Raw genomic sequence first — 22,797 nt, forward strand, 5'->3', positions numbered from 1 at the left:
TTCTTGTCTTTTCCAACCTCCATAGGCTACCTGCATCCCTTAACTTGCAGCCCGTTCTGCCATCTTCAAAGTAGCAGCCTCAGCCAGAGTCCTTCCACTGCTGCCCTCTCTGTGGTTCTCTCTCCGCAGCCCTTTTCCACTTTCAAGGACCCTCATGGTTACACTGGGCTCACCCATATAGTTGAGGAGAATCTTTAAGGCCAGCTGATTAGCAACCTTAATTCCATTGGCAATTCCGTTCCCTTTTGTCATGTAACGTAACATATTCATAGGTTCCAGGGATTAGGACATGGATATGGGAGGGTGGTATTCTGCTGACCACAGCAGGGATGAGAAAACCAGATGGAAGTGAATGGATACCAGGAATCTAGGATCCAGCTGGTGTGAGGCTGGCAGAGGTGTCCCAGACCTGTCAACTCTCAGGAAAGTGCATGCAGAGTGCTTTTTGGATCACAGGGAAATACCTGGCCTCACTCTAGACTCACTGCCTTGGTCGTTTCAGGATTGAATCCGTGATCAGGATTACATCAGTGTTGCTGATGTAATCCCAATCCCATGCTTGAGAGTCCTGGATCCTGAAGAGAGGAATTGGGCTCAAGTGACTAGAGAGGTTTCTTGTCTGAGAAACTTTGTTACCTTGAGGAGAAGAAGCATAACTAGACAGGGATGGATGGGACGCTTGGGGAAGAGGAAGTGTTCCATACCCTGGACCAAGAGGCCAGAATGAGGCAAACTTGCCCCTCTGTCTGGCCTCCTGTGTTGAGGAGGCCTGAGCTGGCAGAAGGAAGACAGGAGAAGGGCCCCGAAAGATCTGGCCAGCCTCAGGCTGTCTCCACCCCACCTGGCTGATAGCACAGTGGAGACGAGGGAGCACCCAGGAGCAAGTACCACCCCTCCCCTCCCAACAGCAGCCAAAAGGGTCATGGCCCTGGCTGCCCTGACTCGGCCCTTGTGTGACCTGAAGCACAGACACACTGCTTAAAAAGATTCTCCTTTGTGTTGCCTCTCAGCTGGCATGAGCAATCAGTGTCCTGTCCCCTTCATAATGTGGTAGTTCTCAAAGTGGGATCCCCAGGCCAGCAGCAGCAGCACCCCCCTTAAAAGTTGTTAGAAAAGCAAATTCTGGGGTCCCACTCCACACCTATAAAACAAATTCTGGGGGAAGGGCTTAGCAGCCTTTGTTTTGACAATCCTTCTAGTTGATATGCTATACAGTTTGAGAATCACTGACTCGGAAGAAATGGCTTTGCGGAGAAAATAAATGAGCCAAGGCTGGGAGCAGTGCCTCATACCTGTAATTCCAGCACTTTGGGAGGCTGAGGCAGGTGAATCACCTGAGTTCAGGAGTTTGAGACCAGCCTGGCCAACAGGGTGAAACTCTGTCTCTACTAAAAGTAAAAAAATTAGCTGGGTGTGGTGGCATGCACCTGTAATCCCAGCTACTCAGGAGGCTGAGGCAGGAGAATAACTTGAACCCAGGAGGCGGAGGTTGCCGTGAGTTGAGAGCATGCCACTAGGAAAGACTCTGTCTCAAACAAACAAAAAAAGAAAGAAAGAAAAGAAAGAAAAGAAATCAGCCATGGGAAAGGCCACAAGACAGCTACCTCCTTCTATAAGCACATGCTGGGCCCCCTTCCTCTCCTTTTAAGAGTCACACTGGCTGTTAATGGCTTCAGAAGGTCACACCAGCCTCTGTCCTGCCCCAAGACCTTTGCACCTGCAGGGTGATGACTAGCAGCACTCACAAGGCTGGCTGCTTCCCATGCATGATGTCTGAGCCTAGGTCTCAGAAGGGGCCTCACTTAGTACCCTTTAATAACAGCCCTTGCTACTCGCATGACTTTTTATTTCCTTTTAGCATTCTCCACTTCTGAATAAATTCTCATAGATTGGTTTACTTTTTTTTTTTTTAATTTAGACACTGTCTTGCTCTGTCACCCAGGCTGGAGTGCAGTGGCGCACCACTCATATAGCTCACTGCAACCTTGAACTTCTGGGCTTAAGCAGTCCTCCCGCCTCAGCCTTCCAAGTAGCTGAGATTACAGGTCTGCAGACCAATTTTTTTTTTTTTTTTGAGAGCATTTCGCTCTTGCTGCCCAGGCTGGAATGCAATGGCTCAATCTCGGCTCACTGCAACCTCTACTTCCTGGGTTCAAGCAATTCTCCTGCCCCAGTCTTCCGAGTAGCAGGGATTACAGGTGTGCACCACCATGCCTAGCTAATTTTTGTATTTTTAGTAGAGACAAGGTTTTGCCATATTGGCCAGGCTGGTCTTGAACTCCCGACCTCAAGTGATCCGCCTACCATGGCCTTCCAAAGTGCTGGGATTACAGGCATGAGCCACTATGCCCAGCCTAAAGCTGATTTTTAAAAAATGAAAATATGTATCCTTAGGGAAAGTCAAACAGGCAAGCCATTAAATAAAAGAGCACAGGATGCTACAAAAAAGGCACAGGTTTAGAAGATACCAAGGAAACCAGGAAAATTAAAAAAATAAGTAAATAAATAAAAAGGCACAGGGAATAAGACCGAATTAGAAATTACTGCCAAAACAGAGTGGTGATTTTCATATCAGACAGGGTCAGACCTCAGAACAAGGAGCAGTACCAGGGACAAAGAGGGCCATTTCCTAAAGATAAAGGATGGAACAATCAGGACAGTGTTACAGTTCTAAATGCACAGGTGCCTAAGAACAGAGTTCCAAAGTGCCTGACAAAGGCCAACAGAACTGCGGAACTGGACAATACACATGCAGAGGTGGAAATTCCAACAACCCTCTCTTAGTAAGTGATAGAACAAGTTGGCTGGGCACGGTGGCTCACGCCTGTAATCCCAGCACTTTGGGAAGCTGAGGCGGGTGGATCACCTGAGTTCAGGAGTTCCAGACCAGCCTGACCAACATGGAGAAACCCCGTCTCTACTAAAAATAAAAAAATTAGCCAGGCATGGTGGCGCATGCCTGTAATCCTAGCTACTCGGGAGACTGAGGCAGGAGCATCGCTTGAACCCTGGAGGTGGAGGTTGCTGTGAGCTGAGATCGTGCAATTGCACTCCAGTCTGGGCAATGTGAGCAAAACTCCATCTCAAAATAAAATAAAATAAAATAAAATAAAATAAAATAAAATAAACAACAAGTGGACAGAAAATGTGGAGAAGATGTGATGTTAGTTTTATGTGTCAACCTGACTGGTCCAGTATTATTCTGGGTGTTTCTGTGAAGGTGTTTTGGATGAAATGAACATTTGAGTCAGTAGACTGAGTGAAGCAGATTGCCTCCTCAGTGGAGGTGAGCCTCATTCAATCCCTTGAAGGCCTGAGTAGAACAAAAGTAAGGGAAAAATGCTTCCTGGCTATCTTGAGTGGGGATGAGAGTCTTTTCCTGCCTTCAGACTTGAAATGTGATATTGGTTCTTCCTGGATCTCCAGCCTGGAACTGCACCATCAGCTCTCCTGGGTCTCCAGCTGCTGACTCACCCTGCAGATCTTGTGACCTCAGCCTTCATAATCATGTGAGCTAATTTCTTTTCTTTCTTTCTTCTTTTTTTTTCTTTTGAGATGGGGTCTCATGCTGTTGCCCAGGTTGGAATGCAGTGGTGCAATCTTGGCTCACTGAAGCCTCCACCTCCCAGGTTCAAGAGATTCTCCTGCCTCAGCCTCCCAAGTAGCTGGGATTACAGGCGTGTGCCACCACACCCAGCTAATTTTTTTTTTGTGTATTTTTAGTAGAAACAGGGTTTCACCATGTTGGCCATGCTGGTCTCGAACTCCTGACCTCAAGTGATCTGCCTGCCTTGGCTTCCCAGCACAGGCGTGAGCCACCGTGTCTGGCCATGATGTGTGCTGATTTTTTTTTATTTCTCTCTCTAGATATATCTTTATATATCTCTCTCTACATATATATACACCCCCCTAAACACAAACCATTAGTTTAATCTCTGGAGAACTCTGATTAATACAGAAGACCTGAAGCAGACTATTAGAGCTTGACCTAAGTGACATTTATAGAACACTCCACCCAGCAACAGCACAGTACATATTCTTTTCAGTTGCACATGGAACATTCACCAAGATAGGTCGAAATACATTTAAAAGGATCAAAATTATTAAAACATGATTAATAAAACAGATCATTTTATAGAAGAGCTAGAAGATAAAGTTTAAAAAAGTTCCTAGAATACAGAGACACTAAAAGAGAATATAAGTCAGCCAGGTGTGGTGGCTCACACCTGTAATTCCAGCACTTTGGGAGAATGAGGTGGGTGGATCACGAGGGCAGGAGTTCAAGACCAGCCTGGCCAAGATGGTGAAACCCATCTCTACTAAAAATACAAAAAAAAAAAATTAGCTGGGTGTGGTGGTGTGCACCTGTAATCCCAGATACTTGGGAGGCTGAGGCAGAGAACTGCTTGAACCCAGGAGGCAGAGATTGCAGTGAACTGAGATCGCGCCACTGTACACCAGTCTACATGACAGAGTGAGAGACTCCATCTCAAAAAAAAAAAAAGTATATAAGTGAAAAATTGAGGGAGGATACTGTGCCAGGAAGTACAGTATCTACTAGAAGTTTCAGAGAGAGAGAACAGAGAAAATCAGGGCTGGGATAAAGAAGAACAAGTTCCCAGAAGAAAGTATTGAGATTCAAAATCTCATGGTATCAGAGGTGTTTGAACCAGAGCAACTTCTTCTTGAGTAGGGGCTGGGTAAAATGAGGCTGAGACCTACTGGGCTGCATTCCCAGACGGTTAAGGCATTCTAAGTCACGGATGAGACAGGAGGTCAGCACAATATATAGGTCATACAAACCTTGCTGATAAAACAGGTTGTAGTAAAGAAGTCAGCCCAAGGTCGGATGCAATGGCTCACACTTGTAATCCCAGCACTTTGGGAGGCCGAGGCAAGTGGATCACAAAGTCAGGAGTTCAAGACCAGCCTGGCCAACACGGTGAAACCCTGTCTCTACTAAAAGCATAAAAATTAGCTGGGTGTGGTGGCAGGCACCTGTAATCCCAGCTGCTTGGGAGTCTGAGGCAGGAGAATCACTTGAACCTGGGAGGTGGATGTTGCAGTGAGCTGAGATCGCGCCATTGCACTCCAGCCTGGGCAACAGAGCTAGACTCAATCTCAAAAAAAAAAAAAAAAAAAAAGAAGCTGGCCCAAACCCAACCAAACCAAGATGGTGACGACAGTGACCTCTGATAGTCCTCACTGCTACACTCCTACCAGCGCCATGACAGTTTATAGATGTCATGGCAACCTCAGGAAGTTTCTTTATATGGTCTAAAAAAAGGGTGGCATGAATAATCCATCTCTTGTTTAGCATATCATCAAGAAATAACCATAAAAATGGGCAAGCAGCAGCCCTCGGGACTGCTCTGTCTATGGAGTAGCCATTCTTTATCTTTATTCCCTTACTTTTCTAATAAACTTGCTTTCGCTGTACTCTGTGGACTCACCCTGAATTTTTTCTTGCATGAGATCCAAGAACCCTCTCTTGGGGGTCTGGATTGGGACCCCTTTCCTGTTACAATGGGATAAATGAAAACCTACAGTTAGATTCATGCCTATGATATGTTACGTTGCCAAAGAGAAAATTATGAAAGCTACTGAAGGAGAAAAATAGTTAACTTGCAAAAGAATTAAGTGGCAACGTACTTTTCATTAGCCACAGTGGGTGTTAAAAGACAACAAAACTTCCATCCAGAAATGACAGTAAGCTGGGCACAGTGGCTCACACCTGTAATCCCAGCAATTTAGGAAGCCGAAGTAGGAGAATCACTTGGGGCCAGGAGTTTGAGACCAGCCTGGGTAACATAGTGAGACCCTGTCTCTACAAAAAAGAAAAAAAAAAGTGACAGTAAAATAAAGGCTTTTTAGGCCTGCAGAAACTCGCTCCTTCTGTACCTGTCCTGAAAAAATTACTGGTATCAGACATGGTAGCCCTGTGAAGGTGTACCCCTGCAAATTACAATGGAATCCAAGGAGCAAGGTGTGGAACCCAAGAAACAGAGAAATTAACCCAAGAATTCAATGAAAAGGAAACCTACTCTAACAGCTTTGCAGCAGGTCCCCCAGAATAATAGGTCAGCAAGGAGAAATAAATGGATTCCATAAAAGGGCTGGCGTATTACAGAAGGAAAAGACCTTAGTCAAATGGTGAAGAAAATGATATGTTTCTTAAGAAGGAAAAAAAAAAGACAAAAACTCCAGGAAAAAAGAAATTAATTTTCTCATGTCTTAAATAAGGTACAAATCCAAATCTGGCATTATTTTAAATAACTGACATAGAATAAGAAAAAATCCATTTTATCTTGATACTTAGAATATTCCTTTTTGAATAACACAGGCTGACATAGGATTATGTCTTTGAGTCCGTTCCACTGGGTTTATGGTAATGATGTTTATGTAACCATAATGTTATAAACACTTCCTCCCCACACTCATAAAGAAGGTCTGGGTTTTATATATTACTAACTTAAAGCCATGTTATCAATGGCTTTGCTGGAGCAAAGGACCCAGAAAGCTTATTTGGACCCAGAAAGCTTATTCTCAAGGCAGCTTTCAAAAAGTAAAGTGGCGGGGCAGCACTGCTCACATTTTGATATGTACTTCCCATCATTTCCCTCCACCTTTCCATCATGTCCCCCCACCTTCCCATCATCTCCCCCCACCTCCCTATCATCTCCCCCACCTCCCAATAATCTCTCCCCGACCCCATCATCTCCTCCGGCCTCCTCATCTCCCCATCATCTCTCCCACCTCCCAATAATCTCTCCCCCGCCGCATCATGTCCTCCCTACTCTCCATCATCTCCCCATCATCTCCTCCACATCCCAATAATCTCTCCCCTGTCCCTATCGTCTCCTCCCGCCTCCCCATCATCTCTCCCGCCTCCCCATCATCCCCTCCCGTCTCCCAATAATCTCTCCCTGTCCCCATCATCCCCCCGCCTCCCCATCATCTCCCCCCGCCTCCCCATCATCTCCCCCCACCTCCCCATCATCTCCCCCACCTATCATCTCCCCATCATCTCCCCCCCATCATCTCATCCCATTTCATCATCTTCCCATTATCTACTCCTTGCCTTCTCACGATCTCCCCATCATCTCCCCCGACCTCCCATCATCTCATCCCATCTCCTCATCATCTCCCCATTATCTCCTCATCATCTCCCCCCACCTCCCCATATCTCCTACATGCTTGCTTCAGTCCATGTTAAGCTTCAGTCTGAAGCTCCAGTTGGTGGCAAGAGGGCAGCCAGAGCCCCACATCCATAACCTCCAGGCACAAGGCCAGTAGAAAGAGAACATACCTCTAATGATTTTTATTTTATTTTTGAGATAGATTCTTGCTCTGTCCCCCAGGCTGAAGTGCAATGACACAATCTCGGCTCACTGCAACCTCCACCTACCAGGTTCAAGTGATTCTCCCACCTCAGCCTCAGCAATTCTCCTGCCTCGGCCCCCTGAATAGCTGGGATTACAGGCATGTGCCACCATATCCAGCTAATGTTGTAATTTTTGGTAGAGCCGAGGCTTTTACCGTGTTAGGCTGGTCTTGAACTCCTGACCTCAGGTTATCCACCCACCTCTGCCTCCCAAAGTGTTGGGATTACAGGCGTGAGCCACCAGGCCTGGTGCCCTTTTGTATTTTACTTTTGTTATTAAAAGGTTTACAAAAGCACATACAATTTTATACCAGTCTGGGAAAAAAGTGTTTGACAATTTGCTAAGATTACTACATCGAGATGCAAAAAGCAGTATGGTTCTCACCCGATCAGTGGACTGCCTGCCACACAAGTGTTGGGAATGCGACTGTCAAGGTGCGGCCTTTGCCAGGGGAGATGTTCCTGCTCGGAGACAGGACCCTGCTTCTGGAAGGCCCTCAGGGAAACTGGATTTGCTACAGCTGAGCGTTGTCCAGGGTCCTGTGCGTGGCTTCACACATTTCAATGAAATAAGAGCAGCTGCTGCAGATCTAGAAACTGATCTGATCTGGAGCCTTGCTCTGCCTGGTCCAAGCTTTGGACCTTTAGTATCCTCAAAAACAGGCCCCTGCTCTCTGCTTTCATTATGTGACTTAAAGGGAAATGCCAAAGTGGGCAGGCGCTGGGGCTGCAGGATAACGTCTGTGTTAGAAATGAGCTCTTTCAAGATAAAACCAAAATCTTTTTTTGGGAGGTGGGGGTGGGGGTTGGGGTCTAGTTCTGTCTCCTAGGCTGCAGTGCAGTGATGCAGCCTCAAATTCCTGGGCTTAAGCAGTCCTCCCGCCTCAGCCTCCCAAAGCACTAGGATTATAGGTGTGAGCCTCTGTGCCTGGCAGAACAAAATCTCAACAGAGATATTATCATCTCTGCAAAGTGGTGGCTGAAAATAGTTATATCATTGTTTATCCAATAAATGAGTTAATATTTGTAAATTGCTTAGGACAGTGCCTAGCAGCTGGTTAACAGCTATAAAAACAATATTAGGCCAGGCATGGTGGCTCACGCCTGTAATCCCAGCACTTTGGGAGGCTGAGGCGGGTGGATCATGAGATCAGGAGTTCAAGACCAGCCTGGACAACATAGTGAAACCCTGTCTCCACTAAAAGTACAAAAATTAGCCAGGTATGGTGGTGTGCGCCTGTAGTCCCAGCTACTCAGGAGGCTGAGGCAGGAGAATTGCTTGAACCCAGGAGGTGGAGGTTGTGGTGAGCCGAGATTGCACCACTGCACTCCAGCCTGGGCAACAGAGTGAGACTCTGTCTCAAAAAAAAAAGTAAAAAAAAAAAAAAATTAAATGTTTTCTAATTTTCCTAAAATGAACACATATTACTTAGCTAATTAATAATAAAATTATAAAAGACTTCCAGTTAAAGTCAACAGAACAAGAGGTTTCTTTGTTGTTGTTTATTTTTTAAACTCAACAAGATTTGATGGCTGATGACTCAGGGAACTGAGCCCAAGGAAGGAGCCAGAAATTACTTCTTGGTGCCAAGGGCAAGCTTGACTGACCATGAGAAAGTAAATCCACAGGGTGTCCTGGGTAGCATCTAGTCCCAGAAGTCATGGGAATAAAGAACAAGCCCTTTTCAAACTGAGCTTTCACAAAGAGCCCAGAGACACTGACCTGATTTTTTGTGTCAATCTTTATTTGGCAAACAAAGTTCCTTCCCAATAAGGCAGCCACATGAGAGGAACGACCAGGTGCCCAGCACTCAACCTCCAAAAGCACCTCCAGCCAGAAGACAAAGATCCCAGAGGCCGACCTCCCCTTCTGCTGCTTTAGTGTCATGTGTGGAGGGCTGACTGCAGGTCTGCAAAGCTCCAAGGTGATCCCGAGTCCACAGAGCAGCAGCAGGAACTGGAACAGGAGGCAGGTGAGCCTCCTAGCTCCAGGTTGGGGGCTGGAGGGAGCTCGACACGAAGGAGAGACCCTGCAAACCAAGGCTCCAAGGGGCTGTGCTCCTGGATTCTGGCTCCCCTGGGGCAGGCAGGGGCTCGGGGCTCGGGCCCAGCTCAGAGTCACAGGCTCACACCATCCCCTAGTGAGTGGCTGTCATCGACCCTCAAAATGGGCTGTGATTTGTTCCAGAGTCTTTCCTTTGGTTTCAGGGACACAGAACAAGGTGAAAAGGACACTGAAGATGCAGAAGACGGAGGCGAGCCAGAAGGCTCCGTAGGGCCTGAGGACCTCCTACAGAGAGAGGAAAGACCATGGGTGGACATGGGGGGAAACCAGGAGGCCCCATGCAATCACTGAGGCAGCTCTGCCACCAGGGGGTCCAGTCCTCTGACCCCAGCCTGTCCTGCCCAAGGCCACACCCATTCTACCTCCACCCAGCTCTGGGAAATTGGAGGATAATCTGGCATCCAGTCTGGTGGCCTGGGCCGAGCACTGTCCAAGGTATCGAGGTCGTATGGCTTGGGAAACTGAGGCTCACAGCAATGAAGTGACTGCCTCAAGGCCAGAGACCCGCTATCCAGTGACAGCTAGGCGCCTGCTCCAAGTCTGACTCCAGGGCCCACAGACCCACCCTCCACCCTCAGCTTTGGCCCCACCCTGAGACCCCTGGGGGGTTCTTTCAGAGTGTGGTGGGAATGGGTGAGACAGGGCAGAGCGAGCATGGCCCCAGGAGCACATGGGGACTCAGGGCTAGTGGCATGAAGGCAGGAGTAAGCCGTCCCCTTCGGTTAGAGCCTGTCCCTCCATCCCCCACCACCATGATCTCCCATGTGCCAGAACTAAAAAGGTGCTTCTCAGCTCCTCGTCCTCTGGGACCTGGTGATCTCTCCCTCCTTGAAGGCCTTTTCCTGGCCTCCTGGACATTGGCTCCCCAGGTCACTGTTAGGTCCTTTGTCACTTCCTTCTTGGCTTCTTTTCCTCCCTCTTTTGCTGCCCATCCCCTCCCAGCCCCCAGCAAGTCATCTCCACCCCAGGCATCAGCCTGGGGCAGCCCTGCCTAAGTGGGTGCCAGGCTCTGCACAGACTCCAGGCTGGCCCCTCACCAACCCACCCCACCACGTCCTAACCCAGCCCTGTTGGGGTTCATTCTCCCACCACTGCCGTGGCCTTTCCAGTCCTTGTCATAATGGGGACTCTGTCTATCTTGTTCATTGCTGTCCCTGGTGCCTTGAATAGGGCTGGACATGGCACATGTCAGGAGACCTGAGGGCACAAATGACTGAATAAACCACCAGATCATCTACTCCAGAGCTGTCTCTGTCAGCTGGGAAGCCCTGAGGCAGGGACCATGACTGTGCTGGTCCATCCGTGAGAAGACAACAAAATGATGAGCTGAATGAATGCTCCCATCAGCCTTGAGAGCAAGCTGCTGTTACTCTCCTCCAGTTTCAGCCAAGGAAGCAGGCTCAGAGAAGGTAAGCATCATACCCAAGGTCACACAGCCAGGGTGGGGCTGGAGCCCAGTCCTGTCAGCTCTTCCCATGTAGACCTTAGGTTCAAGGCCCACGTTCCTGACAGTCTCTAAGGGGAGAAGCCAGCTGTGCCATCTGACTGCCAAAACGGGCAAGGACTCCTGAGGGGTCACAGCCTGGGTTCCCCATCTGGCCCAGCCCATCTGCCTCTACTTTGCCTTGTCCAAGATGGCCAGTGGCCCAGGCATGGTGGGGCTCAGCCTGCATGTATGGCCCCGCCCCTGGGTCTTCTGCCATACAAGTGGTTTTAGAAAGTGCTTCTTTCTGACATGCAGTCGGTAGAGGGCTGCGCTCACCATGAGGCTGCTGAATTCCTTGGTCACGAGAAAGGCCATGAGCCAGTTAGTGAGGACACAGACGCCTGTTGCCACGCCCTTGACGTGCAGAGGGAAGATCTCTGACATGAGGAGCCAGGGGATGGGCCCCCACCCCACGGCAAAGCCTGCGAGAGTGAGACAGGCATCAGGGCCCACAGGGCTGGGCTCCTTGGCTCGCCGCAGAGCCAAGAGACCCAGCTTCCCAGCCTGTAGGGCTGAGGGGTGCTGGATCCCAATGTGAGCTGCTCAGAGAGCTGATCAGGGGATTCAGTGAAAGGAATGCAGAGTGGCCTAGTTCAGCATCTGTGTGTGGTCAGAGCTATCAACGCAGAGCCTGGGATCTACGATGCGAGAGGTGAGCTGGGGAAGACCCCAGCTGCCCAGGACTGCCAGAGCAGGGCTGGGGGATCACCTTCCACTCCTCGCCCAGTCTCCCATGGGCCCCTTACCGGTGACGAAGAGACACATGCTGCCCACAGCCAGCCAGGCCAGCCCCACGCTGGCAGCAACAGGCTCTGTGGAGACGGATGCCGAGAGGGCCACATGCGAGGAGTTGCCAGGGCTACCCTGGGTCAGCTTGAAGTAGGCACCGAAGGCACTCATGCTGAACACCAGGACCACACCTGCAGGCGGGAGGGTGACAGTGGGCGGGGCGCCGGGAGAATGGCCCAGGGCACAGCAGTGTGGTCTGGACACCTCGGGAGCGGGGGTGGGGGTAGGGTCTGGCTCCCAGAGAGCAGCCAGCTTGGTATTCTGGCACCTTGGCCCCAGGAGCCCTGACTGGGTGGCAGCCACCCCTCTGTGGACGTTCACCTCAGTGAACCGCAGGAAGTTCCTGGAGCAGACCCTCTGGCCTGAGGAAGCAGGGGTGCAGCAGCAGCAGCAGCAGTGGGCAACCCCCAGCCCCAACAGTCGCCTTTGCAGCAGCCACTGAGGACCAAATGTCTGTACCCAGCTCCTGCTGAAGGCCTCACGTGGATCACCTGCCACTCCTCACAACAGCGCTGAGGGAGGTGCTGCTATTACCCCCATTTCCCAGAGGGGGAGACTGAGGCTCAGAGAGGTAAAGTCACTTGCCCAAAAGGACCACAAGCTCCTGAGTTGTGGGTAACATCCCCCATGGGCACTGAGGAAGGAGAACTGTCCTGACCCCAGGCACAATTAGTGCCTGAAGAATATCTTAGTTTATAGTGTTATTGCTCAGCTGTTTCCTTTATATAATCCTTCATATATAATCATATATTAGTTTATGGAATTAGTGCTTGAAGTGTAACTTACTGCTTACATGTATATAGCATACTTAGTTCTATATAATCTTTCTATATAATCATATAGGTATTGTAGTCGGAGCTGTACTGACACATTTAGTGCTGATTTATAGAATCCTTCCATATAACCACAGAGTAGTTTGTAGTAGGAGGAATGCCTAGAGCGGTCACAGAACAGAAGCAGTACATGGGAAAACAGCCAGACCAGGATGAGAACCAAAGACCCAGGCGGTGACGTCCCTGCCTGAAAGGGCATACGCTGTATGGCAGGCTTGGAGCAAGTACCTCTCCTCCTGATAAAGGAGTTGTAGTACCTTGCATCCAGTTCCCGTGGAAAGTAGGCCTCAGGCCTGAGATCCTGGAAGTAACCAAGGGAGAAGAACTCCTCTGGTGTGGCCAGTCATGCAGCTGTACACCCTGTCAGTCTTTTCTCGCTTCTATGCCAGCTCAAATCATCCTCCCATAAATATCTTAAGAGAAGAACACAAATCTGTCAGCTCCCACTGCATTGGCTTACAGTATCCTTCTATTAGAAATCCTTTGAAGTCTCCAGGTCCCAGATAAGAAGTGTTGTGCATGACACCTGCTACACACAGCCCACCTCCTTGCCTCTGTGACCTAATGGGGTGGACCCCTTTTCTGTACATGACCCCCTACTACTGCACACGGCACGGCCCCCTGCTGCGCACGGACCCCCCCCACCTCTGCTCAGGTGACATAATGGGGTGGTCCCCTCACTTGTAACTCACGTGATTATGTATGCCCTATTACTAAGCCTATAGATGATGACCTCACTCACGACCCTGCCCTCTGCTTGTACCTAATAAATACAGTTGCTCTTGGGCATTTGGGGGCCGCCACTGCTGTTCTCCGCTCACAGGTGGTGTGGCCCCGAGTCCTGATGCTCTTCACCAGTTCTTCAGTGTCCTGTCTCTTTACTTCTTATATCCTGCACCTCAACACAGCATAATGGACACTCCACAGCCCTACATCTGGCTCCCAATGTGTGGGTGTCCTACACTGAGTCACTTCACCTTCCTGGCCTCCGTTTCCCCATCATAAGCTGGGCCCGTGCTGGTACTTTCTGGTGGGTTCACCACAGAGGTTAAAGGCATGGTGTGGGAGCACCGCTAGCGTGGACAGGCCTGCTGCGAGTGCCTGGTGGTGAGCTGCCGTCGAATCATGGCCACATTAGACCACGATGTTTGTCATCGCAAATGCCCCCTGTCCTCCTCCTGCAATGTGGTGGCCTTGGCAAAGGCCCTCTAGCCCATGGCGGGGAGACTGGCCCAGGGCACCCATCCTGCACAGGGTCAAGCCCTCACCTGACAAGGCCAGGAGCAGCTTCCGCCCTGCTCTGTCCATGATGAGGGCTGCCACGGCTGTGAACAGCACCTGGATGACGCCCACAATGATCGAGGCCAGGCTGCTGTCCTGGGGGAGACGGAGCCAAGGCGTCAGGGGCATCAGCTGAGAGCTGGGTCCCTCCCTCTACAGGCCTGTGCTGGGTGGCTGGGCCCTAGGCTGGGGGAGGAAGCTCCATCTCTGTGGGGACTGGACCAGGCAGGCCAGGCAGAGGCCCCTTTACCTTGAACTTGGCCTCTTCAAAGATGGTCTCTGCATAGAACATGATGGCATTGACCCCCGACAGCTGCTGGAAGGCCATCAGGGAGACGCCGATGACGAAGGGCTTGTAGATGCCAGGCTGCCACAGCAGGGCCAGGTGGAAGCCCTGCTCTGACGGAGATTGGCCATCAGGATCTCTCTCTTCCCTCCTGCAAGGGGCTCCCCTCTGTGGGCCCGCTGTCCTAAGGGCTTGGAGAGTGAGTCTCGGCTCATCCCAGTGCCCCCTGTGTCCTCAGGTGTGCAGACAAGTCCCAGCCTCCCCATGTGTCAGGTAAGAAGACCCTCACCTGCCCAGGGCACTTTCTGATAGGTGGGGGGAGCCACACAGAGGTGATCTGGGCAAAGAGCAAGCTGCTGCCCTCATCCCTGCCACCACCAACACATCCAGTACCTGCTTCAGGTCTGGACCTGGCCGTCTCCACTGACCCTCCCCTCCCACTGAACCCACCCTCCTCACTGACCCCTCCCTCCTCAACAAGCCCCACCCTCCCCAGCCCACCCCTCACTGAGCCCCGCCCTCTGGACTAAGCCCCACCCTCCCAAGCCCCACCTTCCCCACTGAACCCTGCCCACAACTGTGAAGCATGTACTCTGACTCCCAAGTTACAGATGAAGAGCTAAGGCTTAAAGACCAGAAGGGCACACAGCAGGTAAGGGGCAGCATGGGGGCTTCAAACCCATACCTGGGTGACTCTCAAACCAGACTCTTAACCCTCTCCCCTGCCCTACAACTCCCTTGTTAAATCCAAGTCCTCAGCTCTGCCTCTGTTTCCCCCACCAGGCCTGGCTATTCTCTTCCTGGGACAGTAAGGATCAAGGCTCGAGCTTTGCTGGTGACCTCGGAGGCTAGGGCCCAGCTCCGTGGGGCTCCAGCTGTCTCCACCTGCTCAAAGACAGGATAACTCTGGGCCTGTCCTTGCTGAGGGTGGAGGGTGGACAGGCACCTCCCTGTCCCCTGCCCTCCCAGGTGTGTGGCCTTGGGAACAGGTTGTGCCACCCTCCCCTAACTGCTGTCCCACTCCTGTCTGCTCTGACTTCCAGCCTCTCACCTGCTCGGCCCCAATCGGGGGTTCTTCCCAGCCCTGCTCGGAGCCCCACAGGAACTGCAGGGCAGCCATGGCCTCCTGGTGCCTGTGCTGAGTCAGCAGGAAGCGTGGGGTCTCAGGCATGAAGCACATGAGCAGCAGCATGAGGGAGGGAGGCACGCAGCCCAGCACAGCCAGCCAGCGCCACTCCAGCACCCAGCCTGCAGAGGGGCAGGGGAGGCTGGCGTCAGAGCCAGGGCAAGCCAGCCTGGGCCTTGCCAGCCTCAAAGACTCAGCTTTAGAGATGGGGCCTTGCTGCCTCTGCACATCTGCCTCATGTTTGCTACTGCCATTATCACAATTGTTCACGAAGGCACCTGGCACCGGCCAACCACACCAGCTGTAGAAGTGATGGTGGGCATGGCAACATGGACATTACTAGGCTACGTCTGTTCAGCGAAACATTTATGTAACCATGAAACAAAGGATGAAATGCTTGCTGCGTGTCCACGTGGTATGATGTGGTACCATTTGTACAAGAGGTGGGGGAGGGAAGATAAAATATGCATATCCCTCATATGCATAGATTGTCTGAAGGCTACCAAGAAACAGGCAATGCGGGCTCCCCAAGACAGGAAAGTGACAGAGGTGGAGGATGCTTTTCACTGGACATCTCCCCACTCTGGCACTTGAGTGCTGAATCATTTGAATGCACTATCTATTCAAAGTATACATGAAAGTAGAGAGGTGAGAGGACTTCGCTGTCTTGATGTATGAAGGACAGCGTAACTGCAGAATCATCTAGCCTTGTATAAAGTCAAAAGGTTCTCTTACAAAGGGGCCTTGGAATAAATCAATCTAGGGCATTGCTGCTCTAATTATTATTTTTTTGAGACGGGGTCTTGCTCTGTCACCTAGCCTGGAGTGCAATAGCATGATCTCGGTTCACTGCAACCTCCACCTCCTGGGTTCAAGCAATTCTCCTGTCTCAGCCTCCTGAGTAGCTGGGATTACAGGCACCTATCACCATGCCCGGTTAATTTTTTACTTTTAGTAGAGATGGGACATGGACATTATGGGGTTTCACCACGTTGTTCAGGCTGGTCTTGAACTCCTGTACTTGTGATCTGCCCACCTTGGCCTCCCAAAGTGTTGGGATCACAGGTGTGAGCCACCACACCTGGCCTGCTCTAATTATTAATTTTTCCCAAGCCTAAGGCTTACCCATCCTCAGTTCCCAGTGGAAAAATACCTCTAAGATAGACATGATATCCTATTGTTCTTCTGTGCTGGGGTGCAGACAGTTGTTCCATGAAGTCTAGTTGTGGGAACATTATTGCCCCAATGTGAAGCAAACGTATCACCACCATGTCACTTTGTGAGGTTAACAGAGTTGACCCACCCCAGTGGATCAAAACTGACAGAAATTGATTGGTGAAAGGCAGGAGAAGCAACAAGTACATGTTAAGATGCTCAGAAGATAATGCCATGGGTAGAGGGACACCCAGTACCTGTCCCCCAAACTATGAATGTCAACGCCTGCACACATGGGGGCTTTGGTTTACTCAAGTCTCCCAAAGTAGCCAGACAGGATTCTGAATTAGGTAGGGTGGTTAAATGGGTAAAAATGAAAGACTGAAGACCTGTATATCATCCACCCTGAAGATGCAGAGGGCTTGTGCGCTAGGCCAGTTCACAGCCTGTCAGGCCCCTAAGGCCTCCTACCCCGATGGTCCCCTGTGGTTCTCAGGTCATCCCTTGACAATTCTCATTTGGAACCCACTATTAGGCACTTTTCATGTGTCACTTAATTTAATGGACAGGTACTGGACTAGAGGTTATGTCCATTTCAAGACAGGGAAACCGAGGCTTCCAGAGGTGGTGTGACTTGGCCAAGGTCACACAGCAAGTAGGAGAGGCTATCCCCAAACCCAGGATGGTCAGATTTGAAGACTGCCCTCGTTTTTTTGTTTTGTTTTGTTTTTTTGAGACAGAGTCTTGATCTGTCGCCCAGGCTGGAGTGCAGTGGCACAATCTCAGCTCCTGAGTTCAAGCAGTTCTTCTGCCTCAGTCTCCTGAGTAGCTAGGATTACAGGCAGGTGCCACCATACTTGGCTAATTTTTGCCTTATGAATAGAGACAGGGTTTTACCATTTTGGCCAGGCTGATCTCGAACTCCTGACCTTGTGATCTGCCCGCCTTGGTCTCCCAAAGTGCTGGGATTACAGGCGTGAGCCACCACACCTGGCCGCCCTGTTTTTAAAGCTTCTTCATGCTGGCCCAGGTTTGCCCCTCGGGGTTCCCAGGAACCGGACTTCTTCACATTGCAACTCATTAACATGGTGAATACAGCACTGACATTCTCAAGGGTACTTGCTCAGCCCTTCAGGCACCTGGGCTGAAGATTTTTACAGGGACCCACCCACCCCTGGAGCCCTCTTGTTCGTCACTGCACAGTAAGGTATTGCCCTAACCAGTCAGCCCTTCCTACACCCCTAGAGGGGGCTTCAGGGAAGATGAGGATATCACCTTCTCCAGCTCTCCCTGGAACTCAGACCCACCTATCCCAAGGTCCCAGGAAGGTTATCTGGAGCCTGGCACATTGGGCACTAGCTGTGTGACCTCAGAAAAGTCCCTTGACCTCCCTGAATCTGTTTACACATCTGTAAAATGGTCACATGACCACGAACAGGAAGCAAGAGATAATGACAACTATACCTGCCAGGTAGGCCAGGAGGATGCCGATGACGACCATCAGCTGCACACAGGAGCCGAGCAGCCCCCGGACTGCTGGGTAGGCGATTTCAGAGATGTAGACCTGCCAGCAATAAGATGAGGCTTTACTTGGGCTCCAGGAGTTCTTAAAACTAAAAAATCTCAGTCATTCAGAGCTGAGGAAAGTCCTCACTGGGGTTACGGCAGGCCTTGAGGGCCCTTAGTGGAACTTGCCCAGGTGAGCAGAGCCATCCCTAGGTCCCCATCACTGAATCATCTCTGGCAGGTGTTTAAAGAGGATTAAGGGTAATGGAGAGGGCTGCATGTGATGGCAAGAGGCGGTGGGCACAGAGCTTCTCAAGCCTTCGTTTAATGTGCACAGACACCCTGGATAAAATGCAGATTCTGATGCAGTAGGTCTGGGCAGGGGAAAGAGTCCGTCTTGCTAACGAACTCCAGGTGACGACCACCCAGGATCCTAGCCCGAGACCCACGCTTTGAGTGGTGGCCTTGGACCAGAAGTAGGAACTCTCCACCTCAGTCACTACCAGTGGCTGCCACTGCTCCCTCCTGGGCCCACAGGCCACCAGGTCCTCACCCATCATCTAAGGTTATTCCATAGCTTAGGCCCTAACACAGGTGTGTTTCTGCCCAGTTAAAAAAACCAAAGATGCCGGGCCTCGGTGGCTCATGCCTGTAATCCCAACACTTTGGGAGGCCGAGGCAGGTGGATCACGAGGTCAAGAGTTCGAGACTAGTCTGGCCAACATAGTGAAACCCCATCTCTACTAAAAATACAAAAAATTAGCCGGGCGTGGTAGTGTGTGCATGTAATCCCAGCTGCTTGGGAGGCTGAGGCAGGAGAATCGTGTGAACTCAGGAGGTAAAGGCTGCAGTTGTGTCACTGCATTCCAGCATGGGCGACAGCACGAGATTCTGTCTCAGTCCAGCTGCTGCTCCTACTCAGCAAATGTTGGTAAAATGAGCACTGAGTGGCTGCTTTCAACCTCACTCGGGTGAGGTATTGTCTAAGCCCATGACCAGGGGCAGTTCATGGGTCACCGAGTTGTCAGGGTCCAGTCCTCCACAAGCCATGCCAGGGGCTGTCTATGCAAAGTAGACACTGTAAGGCCGGTGGCCTCGCCGGGAGCTCGGTCGCACACCCCCGCCCCGGCTTTTGTCCGCTCGGACATGCTAGGGCATGTTCCCTCCTCCCCTTCTCGCACAGCTTGGCCTTCAAACAAATGCTTGTAACCATACCCAATAGTAGTCCTGCTTTGCCCACACCCTGCTCTCCCAAACCAATCGAACTGTTTCACCGCCTATAAAACCCCACGTCTGAGAGGAGTCCGTGCGACTTCTCCGGCCCCTCCTGTCGGACTGCAGAACCTCGCCCGGGAGCCTGAATAAATTCCTTCATATTGGATCTTCTTGTGTTAGCCTCAGTTTCTTCTTTTTAAACTCAGCAAGAACCCAAGAACAAACCTCACAGACGCTACCTACTTTGTAGTAAATCCTGACCACTGAATCCTGACCGCTACCTCAGGGGCTAATGCCATAATCCCTGTTTTCCAGAAAGGGAAACTGAGGCCCAGGGAGGCACTGCTCAGGCCAGTGGCAGAGCTGGGATTTGACCCAGCTGTGGGCAGCCTGGGTCACGAGAGGGAGAAGGGGAAGATGGGGAAGCCAGAGGGGCTGGCCTGTAAGAAGGGAAGGGGAAAGCAGAGGCCAGCAGCAACCCCAGGACAAATCAGGACAGGAACTTCCTGCTAATTGCAGTCAGTGACTGGAAGCCAGGGATGAAAACCATAGTGTGAGGAGTGGGCTCCTGTGGATCATCTGCAGGTTTGCAGAGCAAAAGAGGGGCACGGCTAAGCGGGGCAACCCTGGGTTCCAGCCGCCGCTTCTCCTCTGACTAGCTGTGGACACTGCCTGGGCAAAGGACTTCATCTTTCCAAGATTCCATGTCATGACCTCAGTGTAAAATGGAGATAATAGCAGTCTCCCTCCCAGGGTCGAAGGGAGGGACTACGAGATAACGCAGGGACTTCAGGCCTGGCACCCAGAAGGTCCCGCCGGGGGAGCTGCGCACCCAGATTTGGGGAGCGGCTTGTCCCACTCCTCCTCGGTCTCAGGCCCCGAGACGGGACACTCACCGGGGCCACAAGGGAGGCAACACCGCAGGCCAGGCCGGTGAGGAGGCGGCCCCCCAGCAGCATCCACACGTCCTGGGCCGCGGTGATGACAGCAAAGCCGGTCACGAAGGGCACGGAGCACAGCAGGAGGCTCAGCTTGCGGCCGGCGCGGTCCACCAGCCAGCCGCCCAGCACACCCCCTGCCGCGGCGCCCAGGGTCACGATGGCCTGGGGGCGGGCGGCGGCTGAGGAGGAGGCGCTGAAGCCGCGGCCCGTCCTCGCCCTCCGCCCACCCCCGCGGGCTCAGAGGGAAGTGGGCGACCCTAGGCTGGGGAGACGGGGCCCAGCGCCCGTCCTAAGGGGAGGGGTGGGGGGGAAGGGGCCGGATGCCCATCTCGTGGGGAGGGGTTGGGGGCAGAGTGGCTCGATGCTCGTCCTGAGGGGAGGGGTGGAGGCGGAGGGGTCCGATGCCCGTCCTGAGGGGAGGATGCGGGGTCCCGGGGCTGGAGGAGTGAGCCCGGGGCCTCACCCCGAACCAGGAGGCGGCTTCGTCGTCCAGGCGCGGGGCCGGGGGCGCGGCGCGCTGCAGGCTTGGGATGGCCGGGGAGCTGTAGCCGAGCGCAAAGCCGAAGCTGAGTGGGCCCAGGGTAGCGGCGAAGGCGGCAAGGAAGACGCGGCGGCCGCGGGGCGCGCTGCGGAGACAGGGTGGAGGGTGAGCGGAGCGGGCGCGGAGGAGCGGGAGGGCAAGGCCGCGTCCTGGCCCGGGTTCCCCGCAGCTCACCTGCCGCCAGGCGGCTCCAGAAGCGGCTGGGTCTCCTCAGGGTCTTCGGGGATCATATCCACGGCCAACGCCAATCTGCCGGCTCCGGCGCGTGAACCGAAACGGGCCCCGCGAGTGCGGCCCGCACCGGCTTCTCGCAGCCAATGGGCGGTGGGAGGCGGGAGGCGGGGCTGGAACGAAATCAGAACAGCAGTGCAGGAGCAGCCAATAGAAATGCAAGGCGGGGTTAGCGAATCCGCTAGGACCCGCCCTTCATATTAAAGCAGACCAATGGAAGCATGGAGCCAATTAGCAAAGCGCGCTGGAACCGCCCCTAGGACGGAGAGGCCTAAGTACAGGGGGGGCGGAGTTTCCGTCTGGGAGCACAACCACCCAGTTGGAGTGTGGTGCGAGGCCGTAGGCGGGGCCAGAGAGCTGCCTCTGAACTGGGCTACCCAATGAAATTGGAGGGAGGAATTTTTTTTTTTTTTTTTTTTTTGCCTGGCACCTCCTCTCAATCTAGCTTCGACCAATGAGGGTAGGGGCGGGGCAAAGGCGGAGCACGTGGACCTCAGCCCTGACTTTCTGCCCCCAACTCCGAGTAGCTGCAGACCTCCCTAGGTCAGGTCTGCATTTCCTGCCCCGCGTTAATCGCTGCCCTGGGGCCTTATTGGAGGCGTCCGACCTCTGCCTGGGCCCAGCTCTGCAGGGGAGGGATCCTCCAAAAAGACTGTCTTGGGCCGCCTCCCTCTCCTCTCGGACGCCGAGACTGGTCAGATGCTCCAGCTGAGCTGCTGGGGGCGGAGGCGTGGCCCTGTACACCGAAACCCACCTTCATGCCTTCCAGATTGCCGAAGGCTCGGGCCTACAGGTGCTGAGGACCAGTGGTAGGAGGGGTCCCCCACCACTGTGTGGAACCATCAGTCCCTGTCACCTGTGTGACAGATCTGGGCGCCACGCTCCCTCATAAGTTTCACTCACTTCACAGGGAATCCTGACTCTTGAATCTTCATCTACCTGCCTCCAAAGTTTGAGTTCCTTGGGGATTTGAATGGCAACTTCTCGTGTGCACCCAAGTCGAATGATGAGGCACTGTTGGATCTCACCAGTTGTACCCAATTCATACTCGACACTCTGGGTGCAGGCAGCTGCGGTGGAGTGCGGGTATAATTCTGGAAAGAGCCAGGGCATGGAAGTAAGAGGCTTGGCTTATAATCCCTCTCTGGGCCTTGTGTTTCCTCATCTCTAAGTGGGGATGACCATTATCTTCCAGGAGAGTTGTAAAAAAAGGTAATGTATATAAAAGACATGTGAAACACTCAAATGCTAACCGGTATGATTATGATACTCATTTGACATACTGCTGTCACCTGATGGTTCTAGCAACCAACATTTTTCCATCCTCACCACAAGACTATCTTAAAGACTTAGGCAACTGCCCTCTGTACTTACACAGCATCTAGCGCTTGAGTTATGTATTCTTATCACAGCATTTATCACTGCTTTGTGATACCCCATTTACTTCTGTCCTTCCCCAATGGACATGACCTCCTCTGGAGAGTAGGCACTTGGTGTTTGGAGAGTGGATGAATGCCTCAAACTCCATGGGTAGACACTGCATTTGGATGATTTACTCTGTGACTCAGCCAGTCAGGTACACAGAAAGGATTATGTAGGCAGGATGCTCCAGTGCCAGACAGCCCTCTGAGCCATGGACTCCTACAAACCCGTTCGACCCTGTGGCCAATGGTTTCCCTTCCCACGAGTGTGCAGAACTGACTTCTTAGCCTTTGTCAACAAATAATGTTGCCAAAACAGCCTCCTGCCCACTTTCCATAGGCAAAGCACCATCAGCCGGATCAGTAGGTTCCATCTCTTGCCCTCACTACATCACTCCTCAGACCCATGACTCTTGTCAAATTGTGGGTGCCTCTAATGCTGCTGATTTGGAAAAATGATCTAAAATAGCCCATGGGTTTTTTTATGCTGCGCTGTGAAGCAAGACACTTCAGGGGAAAAAAAAGGAAAAACACAGA

At 52.0% G+C, this 22,797-nt stretch overlaps 1 protein-coding gene across 2 annotated transcripts; it reads right to left on the bottom strand.

Moving 5' to 3' along the window:
* Window positions 1-8,876: 8,876 nt before the first annotated feature.
* On the bottom strand, window positions 8,877-20,838 carry SLC2A8 (solute carrier family 2 member 8). 2 transcript variants are annotated; one of them, XM_064377825.1, is made up of 10 exons: window positions 20,783-20,838; window positions 20,531-20,693; window positions 20,023-20,229; window positions 17,870-17,969; window positions 15,176-15,372; window positions 14,089-14,232; window positions 13,826-13,934; window positions 11,682-11,855; window positions 11,212-11,357; window positions 8,877-9,674 (listed from the first exon to the last, which is right to left on the bottom strand). In XM_064377825.1, exons 1-10 carry the CDS (start codon window positions 20,836-20,838, stop codon window positions 9,537-9,539), a joined length of 1,434 nt encoding a protein of 477 aa, XP_064233895.1. In that variant the 3' UTR covers window positions 8,877-9,536. The 2 variants fall into 2 exon arrangements, with proteins under 2 accessions (XP_064233895.1, XP_064233893.1); XM_064377823.1 differs by lacking the exon at window positions 11,212-11,357.
* Between the last annotated feature and the right edge of the window lie 1,959 nt (window positions 20,839-22,797).

The sequence above is a fragment of the Aotus nancymaae genome, unplaced genomic scaffold (genome assembly GCF_030222135.1).
Source record: "Aotus nancymaae isolate 86718 unplaced genomic scaffold, 86718_ANA_hifiasm-v0.15.2.pri h1tg000003l, whole genome shotgun sequence".
In the NCBI taxonomy this organism is placed as follows: domain Eukaryota; kingdom Metazoa; phylum Chordata; class Mammalia; order Primates; family Aotidae; genus Aotus; species Aotus nancymaae.

What these genes read in the sequence shown, in the direction of transcription:
- SLC2A8 (XM_064377825.1), bottom strand. Translation starts at nt 20,838, where the DNA reads ATGATCCCCGAAGACCCTGAGGAGACCCAGCCGCTTCTGGAGCCGCCT. An exon ending in GCTGCTCCTGGCCTTGTCAG is followed by an intron (nt 11,856 to 13,825) that starts GTGAGGGCTTGA and finishes TCCCGCCTGCAG; the next exon opens with GTGTGGTCCTGGTGTTCAGC. An exon ending in CATGTGTCTCTTCGTCACCG is followed by an intron (nt 11,358 to 11,681) that starts GTAAGGGGCCCA and finishes TCACTCTCGCAG; the next exon opens with GCTTTGCCGTGGGGTGGGGG.